This window comes from Zalophus californianus, chromosome 11 (assembly GCF_009762305.2).
Source record: "Zalophus californianus isolate mZalCal1 chromosome 11, mZalCal1.pri.v2, whole genome shotgun sequence".
NCBI lineage: Eukaryota > Metazoa > Chordata > Mammalia > Carnivora > Otariidae > Zalophus > Zalophus californianus.
Window position 1 is genome coordinate 53,754,040 of NC_045605.1, and position 13,850 is coordinate 53,767,889.

Sequence of the window (13,850 nt, forward strand, 5' to 3'; positions counted from 1 at the left end):
CCCCCACCCTAAATCAGGAAGGTGGCTTGGACAGCAGGTGGTTTTGTTATAGTCTCTTTGAAAACACATTAGAAGTTTAATAATAGTAGTAGCAGAAGAGGTGCAGCATAAGAAAAGTATTTCAAGTCTCAGAGGGCCTCCTGAAAGCAAAAGGAAGAAACCAGGGAAAGGATGAAACCCAACTACAGAGCCAGAAGTGTTTTGCAAAGTGAGTCAGAGTCATCAGGCAGGAGACCCAGGAATTTGCATTTTTAACAAGCACTGCTGGTGATTCTGACATACATGGAAGAACTGTACCTAAAATGTATACAAAGTAGATAGAAACCATTTTGAGCCTTTTGCTTTGGGAATGAAAGAGAATTAGCTGATAAAATTCAGGAGATTCCTTAACTCTAAGACTCATAAATGATGGGAAGTATTCAGTCAGACACCACACGCATTTCTCTATCACAGAATTCACAGAATGCTGCAGTTAATACTGTCAACAGCCCTGTGAAGGAAGTCTAGAGTTTAAGTGACTTCCGGAAAATTCCACAGCTAGGGGGCCCCAGATGAGATTTGAACCAGGACTTCTGATTGCCAGGTTAGCACTCTTTTCCACTATGCTACTGACAATGATGGGTGGTATGGTTGACATGGAATTTTGAGGGGAAAAAAAAAAGAATAAAGAACATACAATCTCTAAAAACACTGAGATAACTCTGTCTTACCCAACATTGGTAAAAATTCAAAAGTCTGACTCTATCCGTTGTCACTAAAGGTATGGAGTTCTGAGAATCCTTGTAAGCTTGCTGGAGGATGTATCAGTTGGAATCTTCAGTTGGGAGAGCAATTTGGCAGTACCTAGTAAAGCTGAAGATGCATAGCTTCTGCACTTAAGGTGTATGATGCAGAGACACTATTTGACATGTCCCATCTAGTTTTTGCAGCAGTCTTATAATGTAGGGCAGATCCAGTTCTGTGGGTCTTAAAGCTTACATAATTTAGGAGGTTCTTTTGAAGGGAAATAATACAGAACTACGAATATTGAGGTAAATATTATTTAGAATGAGGGAAGTTACAAGAAATTTCTAGAACTTTGGAAATTCACGGCCCTCTCTTCTGAGTTCCTTTAGAAATGCTTCCTAATTGCTTCCCCTCTTCTTGTACAACTCCCAGCAGCACCCAGCACTGGGGGGAGGGGCCGGGGAGAGGGGGATGCTGAGGGGTATGAGACTTATTTGCGTAAATTCAAATAAGGGGCTCTGAGTTTAACTTTCATTAGCTTCATGGTAAATCTACTGCTGTTTATAACAGAAAAACATTGAAAGCAGCTCAAATAACTACCAGAATGAGAATGAATGAATTGTGGTATATTCATATAACAGAATACTATAAAGAATGAGTTGCAGCTACATAGATATATGTGAAAAACTAAATTTGAGTTGCAGAATAATTTATAGAGTAAGATACCATTAATTTAAATTTTAAAACTATACAAAACAATACAAGAAACTATAGATATATGCATATTATATATACATATATGTATATGTACACAGATGTGTATATATTATATATATATATAAAATTGTGTGTGTGTATAATTACATGGAATTATAAAACATGGAAGGAAATGATAAATACTGAATTCTGGATAGTGGTTACCTCTATCCAGGAGGAAAAGGGAAATGGAATTGCAGAGAGGTTCAAAGGAGGTCCATTTCCTGGAAGGAAAAGATCTCAAGGAGATAGGACAAAATATTAAGATTTGATATGACAAACCTAGGTATTAGCTACCAGGTTTTATTGCATTATTTTCTAAACTCTTCTATATGCAGAAAATAGGTCACATGTTTCACACACAAAAAAAGTCTCTTGCACTAACCAGGGAAAGAAGATGCTCTAATTCTAGCAGCAGACCCGATTCCTCTATTTTTAATATTTAATTTATATTTTTGTTGAGGTATATGTAAATAAAATGCACAAATCTTAAGTTTACAGCTCAAAGAAATATTTACATATCTGAACCAGGTAAGCCCACCAGGATCATGGTATAGAACATTGACAGATCTCTTCAGCACGTACAATTCCCCTTTTCCTGGCTGATATTCATCCTCTGGCTTCAGCTTAGATGTCACTTGCTCTAGGAAAACTGCCTTACTCCCCCAGCACTTGGTTACTACTGCTCTTCTGCGCTTTTTCCTTTAATTGATCATTTACTTGTGAGTTTTTCTTTCTAGATTATGAGCTGCTTTTCTGAAGGTTCTAAACTACACATGTGACTTCTTGTTCTGTTTTGCGTCTGCACCTTTCCATTTTTCAAGTTAAATTGTACTCACCAACTTTAGCTTCTTCAGAGAAGCCCAGGAATCCTTAGCAATATTCATCCATTCCTTGTCTACACCTAATGTCTCTATAATTTCTGCATCAGGTACTATGTTCCTCTATGTTTTGAGGTCATGACCTTGATATCAAGGTGATATCAAGTTGAGAGTTTCATGAGTAGATTCAAGCATAATGAAAACCCTGAACACAGAGTTGTATTTTATGACCACACGGAGTATCAGAGTAATGCTTGCCTTTTAGAAGCCTTGAAGCTTTGCAAGTGAAGCTAAAACCTGTCTTGCTGAGCCTGAATAAAACCTTCTCTAAAGCTGACGACTAATGCTGACAGTGTTCATTGCCCAGACCTGTATTATCAAAAAGGTAACAATAAGGACATTTCACTTCTGTTCCTCACTGCAGGGAACCTCAGGGAACTCCCTGAATCATAGAGAGACTACTAGGCATGCTGAAGAAGGCAAGTCCTCTTTATGTCGTAGGGGGAGCAACTGAAGAGTAGTTTAATCACTGGAGTAACAAGTGGGGAAGAGAATGGACTCTGGTGCCAGACTGCCAGTGTAACTTGGTGCAAGCTCGAAACCTTGCCAAGTTTCAGCTTCTACTTTGGAAACTGGGGATGATGATGCTAACCCTACTTCAGAGGGCTATTGTGAGGATTAAGTGAGTTAAGGCATGAAAACTTCCTAGCACAGAGTAAGCATTTTGCAGCACTAGCAACCATTATTACCAACATAGTAATATATTAATTGTGGTAAGATTACTCTGGCTACTGTCTGAAAGGTGATGAATCTAAAAAAGGCAGTGTCATCCCAACCTGAAAACAAAAATAAGAAAACACGATTTGATCTAGCACAAGATACATGGAGTGGTTTGAACTTAGTACCAGACACACAGATGCTATAGTCAACTTCCAGTTGTATACATTTTTAATTAACTACTGCTAATTTTCAGTTTCACCCACTGGTTTCCTTTGTCTTCATCATACTAGTAGGCACTGGTCTCCTGCTTAGAAATTAATTAACCCTTTGGCTTAGACAAGCAATAGGTGAGAGAGTAAAGGAAGTCAGGATCACTGTGGTAAAGAACACAGTTCTTAAAATACACATTGAGGGGAAAGGAGTGGAGAAAGAAGGCAAGACAGAAAAATAGCCTGGGAAGGAAGTGAGCCAACTGGTCACTACTTTTCAACCCTAGGACAAGGTAGGCATAGGCAAAAGGGGAGATATGAATTGAAAAACACATTAATGCTGTGATCGTCTTCTTCCCAGATTTTGTAGCCAGCACACCAAAGCCATACTTATTTTGTTGTTAAAGTCCCAAAGCTACATAATTCTGAAGGTATTTGGACGTTTCCACATTTTTTAAAATTTTATTTATCTCTATACCCAATGTGGGGCTCAAACTCATGACCCCAATTGGGGTCAAGAGTTGCATGATCCTACTGAGCCAGCCAGGCACCCCTCCATATTTCTTTTTGAAAGGTTCAAGAAGGCCCAAGAACTCTGGTATTTTTCTGGGAGATATTTTTTGTCTGTCTTGAGAACAATTTTACAATTCTTCCAGGCTGTTTGCCCTCCTAGCAACCTTTCCTGCTCACCTTGTTGCAGGAAATACTTTCTTACATCCAAGCATTGCAAAATTCTGATCCTCTTCAAAAACTGTTTATTTCCTTCTCTAGGCTACCACTCCTCTTGGCTCAAATATTTATGGGTACTTATAGGTTTATGTTGCAATAATCTGTTTTGTTGTCATTCCCCATGTCTAGACCATGAGCTTCTTGGTGGAAGGGACCATGATTTTATTTCCCACCTCGAGACACTCTATAGCACGATAGTTTAGTGCATGGAGCCAGAATTTCTGAGTTTAAATCTCAGATTTATAGGATGTATTGTATGTCCTTGAGCAAGTCATTTCACTTTTCTGTGCCCAAGTTCCTGTATCTGTAAAATGGGCATAATAATAGCGGTAACTTTAAGTTGCCAACCCTTACTTTTATCTTTTAATTAGATGGAAACCTTTTCACGATTGTCAGTGAATTATATAATTTTTTTTAATTGGGAGGGGGTGGTGGATAAATTTAAAAGGGTCATTGTTTCCAGGTCAAACAAATGCAGATAATTGTGTAGGGAAAAAGACTTAAAGATTCCAGCAGGCAATGGCTGACATTCCCTCCAGTCTCTCTCCAACATCTTGACAGTCTGTCGTGCCTTCTCTGATTTGCATATACAAGAAGAGGGATACCTTCTCCAGCAAGCTGTCTCTGGCATCCCACGGTTAGGCTCCGCCAGGGAACTGATCACACTTTTATGCAGTTGTCTGTTTAGAAGTCTAATACCACACAACTGTGACGTGAGCAAGGATGATTTTTGTCTTGTCTTTCCTTGTGCTCAGAACTCAGGAACAACTGATACCGTCCGACTAATCCTCTCAACAGCTAAGATTTGATATGACAAACCTAGGTATTAGCTACCAGCTAAGTCTCCTGGAGGCTTTCCTTCTGCATCAGTCCGTCTTTGCCTCTCAGTGTTCCTCGGCATCACCTGGAAGCTTTAGAAATGAACACCTCTTACGCCCCGTCCCAGGTGTGCTCCCCATTTTTCCCAGCAATAACACCTACGGCTGGAAGGGCTTCGCTCCGCCTCTTCTGAGCCTCTGGCCCGCTCCCTCCCCACTCCGTCAGCACCTGCCTCAGGCCCGCCTTCTCGGTAAACTGGAGTCACAAATGCGCACGCTCCTTCTTAACCTTCTCGTAGCGTGATGACGTTGACGTTGACGTTTGACGTACTGGCGGCGGCCCCGCGTGTTTCAGCTAGTGGGGGCGGTCTGGGCTGTGGATTTGGAAGCTACGTGGGACCGTGAGGTGTCTCGGCCGGCTACGGCGCGTGGTTTTTTGGGCTTACGCCGCTGACTCTGTTGTCTCCGCCCAGTCACGGGAGAGGGAAGCGCGGGGGGAGGGTCTGTGGGGATAGAGCTGGAGCCCCTGAAGGGGAAGGGAGCAGCCGGGGTTGGGGGGCGTGGAGCGCCTGCCTGCAGGGCTGCAGCCCAGAATTGGGGAGCAATCGAGAGGGGAGGTTCACCATAGGCAAGGTCCGCACCCGCCGGGATCGGGGCTGCTCCCGAGGAAGGCCTGGGGCAGCCGCGCGATGTTTGGGGCCCGGTGCCTGGTCCGAGCCCTGCGCCCCTGTTCCTCCGCCCCCTGCCCGAGACACAAACCTTCAGCCAGACTGAGCGTGCGGGATGCTCTCGGGGCCCAGAACACGAAAGGGGAGCGCGTTAAGGTCCAGGTGGGTGTATGGGAAGGGGGTGAGTTTTTTGTTGTTTTTTTTTTTAGTGACTTAAACGGCACCTCCACGGCTAGGCTTGCTTGCCTTGTCAGACAGAATGACAGGCAGGGAAAGGAGAAAAGGTAGCCAATTGTGTGCGTTCACACTTTTCTCCTTGTCTACCGTTACTTTTTGCAAAACTGTTGGGATGCCTGTGAAGTCCTGGAACTTTGCTTTCACGGTACCAGGACATTACCTGTAATCTTATTAGTCATACAGCGAAATAAACATTTCCTTTATCCCTCATGATGAACATCCACAGGTAATAGTGGCTGCCTCGAGCTAGCTCCTTGAGAGCTGACACCGTGTCTCATCTGTCTTGGTATTCATACATGGCTGACAGTAAATACTTGTTCAACTAAACAATTGCTTTTATTCAACTTTTAACCACCCCAAGGCCTAAAAATGGGGGTTTGCATATAATGTATGTTTAATAAGTTAGGAGAAAGAGTAGAGTGTTGCAGTATGAAACTCTGGAGTCAGGCTGCCTAGGTTCAAATCTGCCACTTAGTGGCTCATTAATTATGGGCATGTCTCTTATGTATTCTCTGTTTCCTTCTTATGGCCGTGAAGCTAATAGCAGCCTTAATGTCATAGAGTCCTGAAGATTGAGGTGATAGGTATTAAGACTTTTAGAACAGTGGCTCACAGTCAATAAATGTTGGCTGCTCTTATTTCTCTTGTTAATATCATTTGCAACAGCTCCACATAGATTTGTAAAATACCAATTTTGGAGAACAAAATACAAAATATCTCAATATATATTGATTACATGTTGATATTTGGGGCATAATTGGATTAAATAAAATATTAAAATTAATTTTACCTGCTGACCACTAAAACATGCAGAATTACATATGTGGCTCACATTATATTTTTTTTATGTCCTCCCTGGTCTAATGGCTAGGACTAGTAATTGGGGCAATGTGATTGGTACTGGTGGTATAAAAATTTTTGAGAAAATAGAGAGGGACATCCTTAACTATGTGCGGTCAAGGAAGACTTATATTAAGTGACATTTCGCTTGAGTCCTGAAGGATATGAGTTCCTCAGGCAGAGGAACTGGGGGTGGGGTGGGGATAGCATTGTAGGGAAGTTTGATAATAACGTGAACTTTGAGAACTGTATTTTAATTCTAGCTCTATTGGGAACTGTGATTTTAATTATTTAGTGAGGTTATCCTCACTTCTCTAAATATGTTCTCCATCTCTAATATTCACTTCATTAAGTTCTTGTAAGGAATGAGTAGTAAAATATGAAGAGCTTAGAACAGAATCACATTTTTAAACAGTGCTTCACAAATGTTACCTTTTACTAACAAGTGAAAAGCAAGACAGTGGTGTTTTGCGAATTACTATTGATTGAACCTGACCAAAGAGCTCCTGCCTTTGGAGAAGCATGGGGAAGTGAAACCAGAAAGATGGGCACACTCAATTGTGAGAGGCCTTGTATAGGAGACTGAGGCAAATTATACTTATTCAGTGTAGCCCTAGAGTTTAGGGGCTTTCTGGTAGACTTGGGCTCAAATTTGGGCTTTATGTTACTCAGCAGTGTGACCTTCAAGTTATTTAACTTCTTTGAGCCCAGATTCTTCACTTGTAAGACAGATTGTAATGATAATCCACAGAGCCGTTGTGAGGAAGGGATGAGATAGAATATCAAGAAGGTAGTAAAACACTTGTCACATAGTAGATTTTTAGTGCATGGTAGATATTCTTTCACTGAAAAACATTAATGGACTATCTACTATGTGCTTGACAGTGGCCTTCAAAGCAACTAAAGCATGGTTCCTAAACTTTGAAAATATGGACATGCAAATAAGTAATAGAAGAGCTTTAATAGCATTGTCTATAGGGTATTATGGGAACACAAAGTAAGGGTCAAAAACTCTAGTTTTTCTAACTAGAATCATCTCGCTTTTCCCAAGCATGTCTGATAGTTCATCAAACACCATCAGTTTCACACTTTTTCAGTGTCTGCTAGAAGAATATTCCCTTTTCTGTGCTAGTTAAATGTAAGCTGGATGTGATCTGTGAGAACTGTTTTTAGTAGTACTCGTCTACTAGAAGACCTCTCATTTGTACTCACCCATACCTGTCATTTAAATTCAGAGTGTCTTCGAAAGCTTATGTACTAATTATGTTCACATGAAAAGCTTCTTGAGAACTTTGTGTGATACATTCTAAAAGGGAAAAAAACCCATAAAGATGTTTCTAGTCTATGACTACATAATCTCCCTTCTGGGAATTTTATATAAAAGAAGACGAGGGCCAAAATATGTGCCCTGTTATTTGTTATGGTGGTGAAAAGGAGCGAGGGGCAAGAAGAAATACCTGGAATAGCCAATATTGGGGAAATTGATGATGTGAATTAGGCTCTTCACCTAATGGAATGTTAGGCATCTGTTCAGAATGGTGAATTTTATTAATAAAACAAAAAGGTGTGATGCTGAAGCTGTATCTCACTGCAATAAGAATCATATTGAATTAGATATGCTTAGGGGTGAGCTAAAAGCAATTGATTTGTTAAGACAGGATTGAGGACATTTTTTTTCATTTAGTTTTATATGTGCGTGTGTAATGAAAATGTAAAATGTTTGTGTGTTTTAAACTCACATTTAGAAATTTCTCTTCATTAGGGATGGATTCGTTCAGTCCGATCCCAGAAGGAAGTCTTGTTCCTGCATATAAATGATGGATCGTCTTTGGAAAGCCTTCAGGTTGTAGCAGATTCAAGCTTTGACAGTAGGTGAGTTTTTTGTTTTTTGTTTTTAAACAAAAGAATCTTTTTTCTTTCATCTCTGCTCCCCATTTCCCTAATCCAGTGTTCATATTGCCCCCTGAGTGATCTTTCTAAACAAACCTGCTTTTCAGAGCTTTGAGGCTCAAGTCCAACTATCTGGAATCAAAATCCTTCAAGCCCAGGCCTTTCCTTTTCTTTTTCTTTTCTTTTTTTCTCTTTCTCTCTTTTATTTTTTTTTAATTTAAATTCAGTTAATTAACATAGAATGTATTATTAGTTTCAGACGTAGAGTTCAGTGATTCATCAATCTTTTTTTTTTGATTCATCAATCTTATATTAACACCCAGTGCTCATTACATCACATGCCCTCCTTAATGTCCATCATCCAGTTACCCCATCCCTGCCCCCCTCTCCAGCAACCCTCAGTTTGTTTCTTATGATTAAGGGTCTCTTACGGTTTGTCTCCCTCTCTGATTTTGTCTTGTTTTATTTTTCCCTCCCCTCCCCTATGCTCCTCTATTTTGTTTCTTAAATTCCACAAATGAGTAAAATCATACAATTGTCTTATATGATTTTACAATTAGTAAAATCATACAATTGACTTATTTCACTAAGCATAATAGTCTCTAGTTCCATCCGTGTCATTGCAAATGGCAAGATTTCAGTTTTTTTAATGGAGACCTTTCTTCTTCTAACATCTTCACATAATAATATCCCCTACTTATTCTTTGCTTCAGTCTCTCCCAATTATTTGCTGCCCAAAGAAGGATGAAACCTCTCTCATTAAATATTGGAATGTTCTGATAGCAAGTTTTGTATTAAAATGAGGGTTCCATATAATGATATTTTGTTTATGCTGGTTTTTTGTTACTGTAGAGAACTGGCTTTTGGGAGTTCTGTGGAAGTTCAAGGGCAACTGGTAAAAAGTCCATCCAAAAAGCAAGATGTGGAACTGAAGGCAGAAAAAATTGAAGTTGTTGGAAATTGCGATGCCAAGGTATGCTCCAATACTTTAATGAAGACTATTTAGGCTTAATTTAAAACATTAGCAGTCTGTTTTAAGTGTGATTATTGGGAAGATGGCCCTTAGAGCATGTTTCAGTTGGACTTCCCAGATAATTGAAACAGGCTATAGAGCCTGAGGAATGTAGAGAGTGTAGCAAAAAGTATATAGATGATTGAGTTTTATGAGTGAAAGTGAAGTATTAATCCATGCATCTCTTTGGACGCCTGTCACAGTTGAAACTTGCCACTTTCACGAAGATGCCCAGTTAGCCGCAGTGACAGAGACATCGGGGTAGACCATGTTCTTAGGAAAGCCCTCCCTAGAAATGACCTTTTCAGGATCTAGAACTGTGCTGTACCAGTATAGTAGCCACTAGCCACCTGTCGCTGTTTAATATCAACTAATTTAATACTAAATCAATCAAAATTAAAATCAGTTCCGCAGTGGCATTAGCCACATTTCAAGTGTTTGGTCATCACAGGCAGCTGCTGGCTACCATACTGGATAGCACAGATAAAGAACATTTCCATTTATCAAAGAAAATTCTGTGGACAGTACTGGAGTAATGCTCGGGCTGAGCAAAGGTAAGAAATCCTACATTAAGACATGTATGGGGCATCTGGGTGGTGCAGTCGGTTAAGCATCTGACTCTCGGTTTCAGCCCAGGTTGTGATCTCAGGGTCTTGAAATTAAGAACCCCGTCGGGCCCCGTGCTCAGCAGGGAGTCTCCTTGGTTTTCTCTCTCCTTCCCCCTCTGCCCCCACCTGCTTATGTGTGGGTGCGTGCTCTCTCTCTCTCTTCCTCTCTCTCTCTCAAATAAATAAATCTTAAAAATAAAAAAGAGACACGTTTATGCCTATTTTTGCAAGACTTTTTGTTACTAGCTTTTATTTATCACCTGATAAAGAGGTTAGAGGGTATAAAATCATAGGTTATCAATCCAGTTTCTGAATTGGAGAAAATGAGGCCCGGTCAGGTGACCTGACTTGCTCAAGGTTATATAGCTGACTAGTGCCACAGCTGAAATTGATGTACTAGCCATTTGACTCCCCTGTAGTTTTGCTATACTTGTCTTCAAGTATTTAATGAACAAAAAATGAGGAAGTATAGGGAAATTGCATCATTTTAATTCATTTTTATTTCTTTTGGATAATTGGAGGAAAATAAATATAGGGGAATAAGAGAGAAAATAGGCAACTTTTAAAAAAAGTCATTCTGAATAATTTTTAAAGAAATACTAATTGAAATGCTAATAAATACTAATTGACATGTAAAATCTGGAATCGGGCTCTAAGATTTCTGAAAAGTAGACTATGAAAATAATTTGGAACTCAGGAATTGGGAGATGGTAACGATTTTTTGTTCTGCTTTTTTAGAGGGGTATAATGATTATTAAAATTTGCCATGTGTTTTACTCTTCTTAAATTGTTCTCTCTTGGCTTCTGTCTTTGTCATTCACCCTCTCTTCCCCTTGATTTCAGGTTCATTTTTAAAGTATTCAGACATTAGGGAATTCTGATCCCCAGACAGTCTCCAGACTCCTGTTAATGTCATATTTTGACTTTAGTAGATGTGGTACTTATTCTATTATGAAATAAATTAGCATGTGCACTAAAAGATAGATAAGACTAAATGGAATAAGTTATCAGTTTGGCTTTTTTACTTAGCTTTTCTGTTATTTAAACTTTGGTCTGAAGGTTTGTTTCTGTCTTCTTAATCTTGAAACATGAGGGTAGGCAGGGTGTAATATTTCTATATAGAGTCATAATTTGAAATTTTTGTAAATATATACTGCTCTGCCAGATGACAGAAAGCTGTTGACCCTCCCTCATGTTCTTAGACATGTTGATAAACAGGGAAAAACAGTGCCAATGGATTATAAATGATTGTAGGCTTCCAAGACATTTGGGTGACTTTAAAATTGAACACCAGCTGTGTGTACACAGCTGTAGAAAACATAATCTTTAATATCTGCAATATTCTGAACTTTTATGTGCCAAACAGTGGACTGTTTTGCATAATTATATCCTAATCTCTCTATTTGTAAGTAGTGACTGATATAAGCTAATGGATGGAAATTTGATAAATAACAGATTAGCCTCAGTAATATTAACTTTGCCTGAGGTTCCACACCTAATAAGTAGTAGAGCTGGATTCAAACCCACATCTCTGAATCCACCCACCATTCTACTAATTTGGAATTATGTGGACTATATTCACTTATATTAAGAAACAGGGAAAACATTTTAATTTTGTTTTGAAGCATTACTATTTAACAAGTGTCCTGGAAACTGCTATCATAGAACATTATCTTTTTTAGCTTTTAATTTGTTTTTTTTCCCATTAATTGGCAGGCTTTCCCTTTTAAATATAAAGAAAGGCATCCTCTGGAGTATCTGAGACAATATCCTCACCTTCGGTGTAGAACTAATGCTCTGGGTTCTATACTGAGGGTTCGCAGTGAAGCCACAAATGCTATTCATTCTTTCTTTAAGGTAAGGTGCTTTGTGTGCTTTTAGCTGTTCTTTTTTTTCCCCCTAGCTGTTCTGTCTTGTGAAGAAGTTGAATAATTATAACCTTGGAGTATTATCCTGAAAGTTCTGTTAGTCACACTGTGTATTCCAAGCACCCTTTATTTGTGTGGTACTTTTTTCTTTGGCTGATTTGAAATTGTCTCTCTCTTTTTTTTTTTTCCACTTTCCTGAACTTTATTAAAGAAAAAGCAATGATGGTAAATCTCGAGAACAATTTTCTAGGATTCTTCCTTGAAAATGTGACATTTGATTTCCAAACACATGCCAGAGCGTAAATGGTTCCCAATTGTACTAAGTAGGTGAGAAGCTGAAATCCTAAAATGTTCATCTTCCAACTTTCCCCAGTCTGTGGTCTGTCTTTGGATCAGCAATAATTGCCTGAACAGCTACTATGGCTTCATTAATTTTTGTCTGTAGCTCTCTGAGCTCTTCTATATGCAGCAATCGCAGAATTTGAGCAGCTTCATTAAGAACTGCATCTCCTGTGTCAAAACCAAGAATATGTTTGTCTAAAGCAACAGGCAAGCCCTCTTTCGTTTGATTTGCTTTAGCAACTGCATCCTGGGTCAGGCGCTCCTGGACCAAAATGCGAATTGCCTTAAGCATTACCAGGTAATCATCATGACGCTGAATCTGAAGAAGGTTAGCCAAAGCCATTACACCAGCCTTAAAATCAGGATTATTTACATCCAAGTTGATCAATGGCTCTGCATTTTTAGCTGTATTGTCAGCATTTTTTGTATTATCAGGTACCAAGTCCTTGTATTTTTCAGCATTATCTCCATATTCAAGTCTAACAGCTAAACCAAGAAGCCAGTCAGTTGCTTCTTGTCGCTCTTGAATCTTGAAAGGACAGTTAACATCTTTGAGATACTTTTCAAAGAACTTGGGCCAGTCATTGCTGTGGATGTTTCTTAAATTACCTCTGTCTTCAATCTTGTAGTGTCTGATTTTCTGGTCTTCAAGCCAAACAATAAAGTTTCTAAATTCTGTTTCATCTTTGCAATGAAGCCAGCCCAGTTGTGGTAGTCGAGGGCCGTCAGCTTGCGTCGGAACATGGTCCCCGCGTCTCGCTCTGGTCCCCCGGGTTCGGCCGGGAGAGGACAGGTGAGGAAGAGCGGGCGCGGCAACCAAAATTGTCTCTTAATCACTGGTTTTGAGCAATTAGATTATAATGTGCCTTGGCACAGTTTTCTTTGTTCCTTGTGTTTAGACCTTGTAGAATTTCTTGGATCTGTGTGTTTTAATTTTCACCAAGTTTTTTAGCCATTATTTCGTCATATATTTTTTATGTTAACCCCTCCCCCCCCTTTGGAGACTTCAGTTGCCTATATATTAGGCCACTTAATGATACCTTCATAGCTCACTGATATTCTTTTTTTTAAATTCCTTTTTCCCTGTGTGTTTTTTTTTTTAAAGATTTTATTTATTTATTTGAGAGAGAGAGAGAGAGAATGAGAGATAGAGAGCACGAGAGGGAAGAGGGTCAGAGGGAGAAGCAGACTTCCTGCTGATCAGGGAGTCCGATGCAGGACTCGATCCCGGGACTCCAGGATCATGACCTGAGCTGAAGGCAGTCGCTTAACCAACTGAGCCACCCAGGTGCCCTCCCTGTGTGTTTTTTTAGGGGGTAATTTCTATTGCTGTGTCTTCAAGTTTACTAATCTTTTCTTCTAGAATGACTGATTTGTTGTTACTCTTATATCCAATGCATTTTTTATCTCACATTGTAGGTTTCATAACTAGATGTTTGATTTGGGCCTTTTTTTTTTCTTCTCTGTGGAAAAATATGGAATGCTTCACGAATTTGCATGTCATCCTTGCACAAGGGGCCATGTGCATCTTCTCTGCATTATTCCAGTTTTAGCATATGTGCTGCTGAAGCAAGCACGATTTGGGCCTTTTTAAAAAAAACACCTT

General features: G+C 39.5%; 1 protein-coding gene, 1 non-coding gene and 1 pseudogene across 5 annotated transcripts in view; 1 reads left to right on the plus strand and 2 right to left on the minus strand.

Annotated features, from left to right (window-relative positions):
- Window positions 1-5,117: 5,117 nt before the first annotated feature.
- The window catches only part of NARS2 (asparaginyl-tRNA synthetase 2, mitochondrial), a 127,400-nt gene continuing 118,667 nt past the window's right edge, over window positions 5,118-13,850 (plus strand). For 2 of the 3 annotated variants that reach the window (XM_027578683.1, XM_027578684.2), the window contains exons 1-4: window positions 5,118-5,609; window positions 8,287-8,396; window positions 9,267-9,387; window positions 11,751-11,891. In XM_027578683.1, coding sequence (XP_027434484.1) covers window positions 5,469-5,609; window positions 8,287-8,396; window positions 9,267-9,387; window positions 11,751-11,891 — 513 coding nt within the window. In that variant the 5' untranslated portion in view covers window positions 5,118-5,468. The remainder of the gene's footprint in view (window positions 5,610-8,286; window positions 8,397-9,266; window positions 9,388-11,750; window positions 11,892-13,850) is intronic. The other variant, XM_027578685.1, reaches the window with a different exon arrangement.
- LOC113914006 lies at window positions 12,173-12,988 on the minus strand (annotated as a pseudogene). Its single transcript, XR_004819402.1, has one exon. The product of XR_004819402.1 is annotated as an RNA transcription, translation and transport factor protein-like (transcript).
- On the minus strand, window positions 13,714-13,821 carry LOC113915554. The gene has a single exon (XR_003517708.1). It is a non-coding gene; the product is annotated as a U6 spliceosomal RNA (small nuclear RNA).